The 6,907-nt window shown below is 31.5% G+C and overlaps 1 protein-coding gene across 1 annotated transcript; it reads right to left on the minus strand.

The window, feature by feature from the left end:
• Positions 1-1,934: 1,934 nt before the first annotated feature.
• On the minus strand, positions 1,935-2,817 carry LOC119676051. The gene is made up of 2 exons (XM_038087274.1): positions 2,670-2,817; positions 1,935-2,539 (listed from the first exon to the last, which is right to left on the minus strand). Exons 1-2 carry the CDS (start codon positions 2,815-2,817, stop codon positions 1,935-1,937), a joined length of 753 nt encoding a protein of 250 aa, XP_037943202.1.
• Positions 2,818-6,907: the final 4,090 nt, after the last annotated feature.

Below are 6,907 nucleotides of genomic sequence, written 5' to 3' on the forward strand. Positions count from 1 at the left end.
TAAAAATGTATATTAGTAATATAAAAAATATTATATGCAGACAAGCATTCAGATGAATGGAGATTCAACTCTTAATAAGGCACAAATAAAAATTGTTGCTCACTAAAAGCATAGAAAATAGAGTTTTCACTTTAGCACTGGATGTTCTTTATTTATTGAAATCAAATATGGATCGATCATTCAAGAACTCTTTTTATTTTAACTTCAACCTATGGAACCGAAAACATAGGTTGATCTTCAATTTAAACAACGCTCACCACTTTTCCCTAATCCTTCCACCATCAACCACCTTCCATTCACATCCTAACCCATGTAATTGTAAAATCCTAACCCATGTAAAATCCTTTCGTGTGATCTGCTTTAAGTTCCCAGCAGGTCACAACAACTACAACACAATAAAGATTAGGATTTGATAGTGTGTGATTAGAGTGAGAGGGAGTGTTGTTTGTGATAATAGGTGGAGTGAATGCTTCGTTTATTTTTTCAAGTTTCTTGATTTTAGCGATATTGCTGGCAATTGTCAGATATTAGAGTTAAACAGATAGAATGCCTAAGGACACATATAGAATATATAAACCAAAACATTAACTCTACTATATGCCAAAAATTACTGAAATCTTTCTGTATGGAACAATTAAATACAAAATGGAAAGAATATACAGACATCTATATGTAAATGTGATTCTCTCACATTAAAAAAAAATAGTTAACGAACAGAAGATGACCCATCAAGGTATCAGTCATGCAGTAGGGATTCAGGTTATTCTCAATTAAAAGATTGCATATTTCCTTTACCGATTCCTGCCATTGTTGTGAAAACAATGAAAAAAGAAATTCTGAAAATGCAGAATTGAAGGAGAGAAAAGTAGTAAAATAGTAATTAATAGGTTATATGGCTTCCAATGGAATTGAGTACTATGACTATGGGAAAAATTTGTGCTTAACAGTAATAATATAGCTATATGCTTATATAGAAACTTGACTGATCTTCAGTCAACTCCAGCTAAAAACAGGAGTGGCACGTCTTCTGCATTTTGTGATAGAGTAATTGGGGTGTCAATGCTCCCGAATGAGTGATTGTTCTGTCTGCTTATCATTATGATTAATATAGGTACAATATGTATTTAAACTTCTTCGACATATGAGTTTTAAATTACAAATTTGATTTAAGTGAGTTAGACATTATAATGAAATAAAAAATAAACTTTCCTAAAAAAACTAATATAAAACAAAGTATGCAGGAGTTGTAACATTAATCAGCTTTAAGCCATTCACCTATATTGACTGATAATAATAAATGCTAATAATACCCACTTTTAATTTCTCTCCTATAACGCTTCATACTCATATCTCAGAAAATAGAAAAATATTATGTCTAAATTTTACTCTCTAATTTAAGTTTACTAAAATATATAATTTAATACTCTAAAATCGGTAATAACGAATACGGAACGGCTTCTTTACAATAAATTCATATCCTAGTATATACCTTCTTCTTCTTATATTATCCTCTTCTCCCATCGGGCCTCCAACTAGTATGTACTGATAGCTTTGAATTAAAACTTGTTGGAACATCAATTGATAACATATTATTAATAATAATAAATATTATAATAAAAGTTTTATTACCAATTAAATTGCATATGTGACAAATATCGGTTCGTTGCGAACATAATAAAATGATTAATAATAAATAATTATGTTTTTAATTTTTTTATTTTTAATATTTTCTTAATAACAATAATTCACTATAATCTAAATTATCTATATACAATTTTTACTATTGACTATTTTGTATGACTACTCATACGAAATATCCTTAAAACTAAGACTTAAATTAAAGAAACGATTAACGCTTCAAAAGGAAGCTAGTGTTGGAATTTACAGATTAAAATATTGCACAAATTATAAACGAAATTATTTAAATATAAATTTTATATAAAATGTTTGTTGGTTTCTTGATGAAGTTTTGATTCTTCGACATCCCGCTGCCATTGATTACGTGCTGCTTGCATAATTAGATCTTGGAAGGAACCAAATTCAGTGTTGTGATGGGTTTTAGCTGGAACGCCCAAGTCTCCTTGGTCTTCATACAAATTTTCATACATATAATCACTATCCTTACCGGAGGACAATGGCAATGCATGATCTTTATAATCCATATAATCATCTTGATCATTTGATTCCGCACTGGAATCAATGTCAGAGTCAATTCCATGTCGTTTATTGAATATTTTCAAAAGTTGATCAATTTCATTGGTTGGCATATCAGAAACCATTTTTACAGCAATTTTCCTAGGCGAACGTTTTAGTTCCTTTTTTGGTTTATCAGCTAACTCAAATCTTAACGATGTTTTTAAGGTCCTCTTCGACTTTTTCAATTGGTTGAGTAGAGATTTATAGAAATCATCAAAAGAGTTTGTGACTTGTGTCCTGCTTTTAGTGTTGGGAATTGTGATATACTTTGAATTTTCATTAATATAACGCTTCACCAAATCCTTGATGGCTGGTTGATCATCATGTGACTTTAATAAATCAACTGTAAACAATAAGAAATAATTTATTAGTTTATTTATATATTATATTGATTTATAAGAAAAATAAAAATTCTAATTGTTTAAATATTAACTATGAAGTATGACAAAACTTTTTAATTATTCAAAGCTTACCTTTATCTTGTGGTAATCCGAGCATTTGTTGAATACTTTTCCATTCGTCGGTATCCTCATTTTCAGTTTTAATTTCCGGTTGTTTAGCAGCGTTTTTATTTACAGTTGGTTTTATATATAATCCAACTGCAGAGTGCGCTAAGCACATTAATAAAATAATGAAGATATACGTATTTAGCATTGTTGAAAATTTTTAAATATTCGAAGTTGTTACTTCTGCGATAGTCAATTTTGAACTGATGTCCAAATTCTATCAACGGTATGTTTTATACCCGTTCGATGTTCTGAAGAATTATGCTCAACTATTTTGCACATACAGCTAAGTCCGCTAATTACGCGTCCGGCCGGTCGGTCGCCAGTGTATTTTTTTACAGATGTGTCTATGTACACATTTAACAGTAGCCGAACTTGTGCCAATCATTGCGCTCACCAGCCAGACAAAAGCCAAATTAATTTATTTTACACAGGAGACAAGTGCCGTGAATTGCTAAATTGTATCCCGTATCCCGAATCACTTTTACTCACTTTTCGCTAAACAAATCCGTTTCAAGGCAATTAAATGCTGCAAGTAAATATTAATATTTTTATAGATTGCAGTCTTCGTGCAATAGCTACAGGTAACCATCAGTCAGGCTCGACCAAACGTACCCATCCGCCAGGCTAACTGCGTAAAGTGTGTGTACAATATTCGCGTCTCTTGTCTCTTCGGCTGCTTTATTGCAGTATTTTTAATGAGGGTTAAGCGGTTTTTATCAATGCACGGCATTACTTTTACCGAACAGGTATATAAACACATACAATTGTCAACTCGCCAGTACACAAGCGACACTTGACCTGAACCAATTTTACAGAAGTGAAGGAATTAATGCCGTGAGTGTTGTAGCGCCAGTCATAAAGGACTCGATTGTTTTGATCTGTAAATGGCAGATTAAAAGTCGTTAAGATACAAAGTGCTGGTCGGATTGCTCAAGTTAATTGAAGTCGGATTGATTGCAAATATTTTGGTTATTAATAATGCAACCACCAAATGGATTTTAAACTACCAATTGAGAGGAATAATTACGTTAAAGTAGATATATATATATATATTAACAACATGCTAATATATATAAATGTATATTAACAACATATTAATATATGTAGATATATATTCAGAACATATAGCAGAGGAACACAGAATCTTATTCAAATCATGTTTTAAGCAAAAAGTCTATGCCATGTTCTTATTTATAATTTTATGAGAATATTAAGTATAAAAAAATTTAATTAATTAAATTAGTTAAGGAAGGTCTTTAAAAAATTCTAAAAATTAAAACAATAATTAATCAATAATCTATAGTCAGTGTAGTAATACGAACTACTATTGTATCCCAACTTATAAAGCAGTAAGATCGTGTCCGAAGAGCTACTAAAAATGAATTCGTTATAATAATAAAATATTAATATTTTAATATTTTTTCAATAAGAAAAATAAATATTATATTATAAATATAAATTATATTATTTGATCCCATCAAAAAATACATAAAGGATAGAGCCCTGAAATTATTTGCGAAATCTGACAGACTTACCAACACCGCGTTATCAAATCTTAGAATGGTTACAGGCTCCTCGGGGAGGTATGCAGATCTGAGGTCAATTATTGCTTAGTCTGATGAAGTGATAAACAATACTCTAGTCAAGGCGCAAAGAGGGGTTTTGAAGAAACCTCGCAGTTAATAGAGAGTAAAAGTGCTCAGGTGCACTGACTCAACTAGCCTTAACATAATTAATTAACATATAAATATGACAGTATATGGCAATAACATATCACGTAAAAGGATGCATAGAGTACAATTAAATATATATTAAATTTATATTACTATATTTTATATTTTATTAGGAGATATTATTTTTTATTTTATTTTTTATCAGGGGTGCAAAATTTTATCCCATTGTTGAAGGCGTATGTCAGCGGCATCAAGCTCCAGAATTTTTCGTGAATACTTGCCGTGAAGGCTTAACACTACGGTGTTCTTCATCCACGCATTAGTATTTTGCGCCGATGGCCGCCCCATTGGAACTCCGAGGAACTCCGCCAGTACCAGTTGAAGTTATGTATTTGGACACAATTTCCTCCTTGGTAAGGAACAAACCCTATCCAACACCTCTGGTGATTTTGAGTCACAATAACCGTTTGGAAAATGCAATTTTACATCGAATGATTTAAAATGAACACAATCATTCTGGTCGCGTAAGTTTGAGTTTTAAACACAATACCACCACACTCCCTATAAGGAACCAACCTCCTGGCGGAATCAGCGATAATTTCCGCAGCATGTCATAAATGTAGTTGACGCTTCCTTCTATACCTTTTATAAGTTACTGTAAATATATCGAACAGCGCTATTCGATCGCCTGCCAATAATATTCTCAGTATATGTAGATTGGAGGGCAGCAGAAAAAATTAAAAACCTTCATAACTTATTTGGAATAAAATAAAAACACGGTGATAATGTTATATTTAGTTTTATTCATTTATTTAATATAATTCATTTATATGTAAGTATGTATGTTGATCCTTTTTTCGAATCAGCGCAACTAGGCACTTTTACTCTTTGATAGCTGGGGGTACTACAGGGTCCCACCCATCTCATTGACTAATTTATGTACTCCCTATAAGCTTCATTATTATTCAGTGATTGATCTAAGATCTGCGTACCTCCCCGTGCGGAGAGTGATTACTCTAAGATTAGATAGTGCTGAGTAGGATAGCCAGCCAGTTTTCGCATATAACTTCAGGGCTCTGTCCCTTATGTATTTTTTGATCGGGTCTATTCTAAGGTCTCTTAGCATGTCGTTTGTGCGGATGTACCAAGGCACTTTGAAGAGTCTTCGGAGAGCCTGACTTTGAGCAACTTGTACCATTAAAATAAAATACTGTCATTACTAAAATATACTAAAGGAAAATTAACGTAATTATGGTGGATTAGAAACATGTCGTGGGCCGCACAAATATAAGGCACAGGCCGCATGCAACCTTTGGGCCGTGCATAGGACAGCCCTAATATAGAGCATAGAGCGTTAAAATATAGAGCATTATGGTAATTTATAAGTTCTATATGCCAAGTGATGACACTGAAAAGCCTAAGTGGGAGATAGACCATTAAAACTTTTAACGCTTCCTCATCTAACTCCATTTGGAGGACAATCTTCGAGTCGATTTTAGAGAAAATCTATGAAGTACGCTTTTGTGAATCGGCAGTGGATCGGCAGTCAACTGGTTTTGTTACTAATACAATACGTGAGATCCACTCTTTGAGTTATATTGGCTTTCAAATACCACTATCCGTAAAGCATTTTGCTTTTGTTTTAAATTAAATGTTTAAAATTTGAAAAATTTAAGTTTTTCAAATACGTATGGTTGCAAATATATACTAATTTTGATTTGCTTGATTATTTATATATTATTTATATTACAATAATGACACATCTTGCTCTAAGCATTATTATCTCTATTCGTTTAGGATAATCTAATTAACCTAGACTTAGAGCAAATAGTGCTTAGATTATCCTAAGTTAACCTGAACCCAAATAAGCTGTATTCACAACCTATTAATATCCTTTGAAAAAAACTATGGACCTTCTCCTTATCAATGTGATATTCATTGACACTGGACACATAAGCAGATAAGATAGGAGAATGTGTCGCTCTACACTGTTAAGCACTCGCATTGCTATTCGTTAAACAGAGGTTCACGCCTGAAAGGCGACTAGGTATATATCTATACAGATAGTGAAATTAATGTTTTACTTTAAAACCCTAATTTAAATTAAAATTTATTTTTCACTAAGTGTTAGCATAAGTATGTAAATCAGTGGATTTCAATTGAATAGATAAATACACCAAGGAAACATGGAAATTCTCTTCAAGACTTCGAAAATATTATTTTCTAGTACTGTCGCTTTCAGCGAACCTAATTAATTAGATTAACTAATTATATGTTAAGTTAAGCATCACTCTGGAATTATTGGCAATATTTCTATAATTTTTTAATTCATTAGGAAATTGATATCCCACAATTTCTTTGATATTGTTTAGTCTAACATTATATATCTTGAAAAATAATTATAAAGACAATAAGTGTTCAATTTCAGTCCAATAAGATAAAAAAAATTGATAGTGATTTTAATGGAAGATTATTTAAGAAATTAATATGCAATCAAAAATTTAAAATTTAAATTTTTAATATCTGAGG

The sequence above is a fragment of the Teleopsis dalmanni genome, chromosome 2, assembly GCF_002237135.1.
Source record: "Teleopsis dalmanni isolate 2A chromosome 2, ASM223713v2, whole genome shotgun sequence".
Taxonomy (NCBI): Eukaryota; Metazoa; Arthropoda; class Insecta; order Diptera; family Diopsidae; genus Teleopsis; species Teleopsis dalmanni.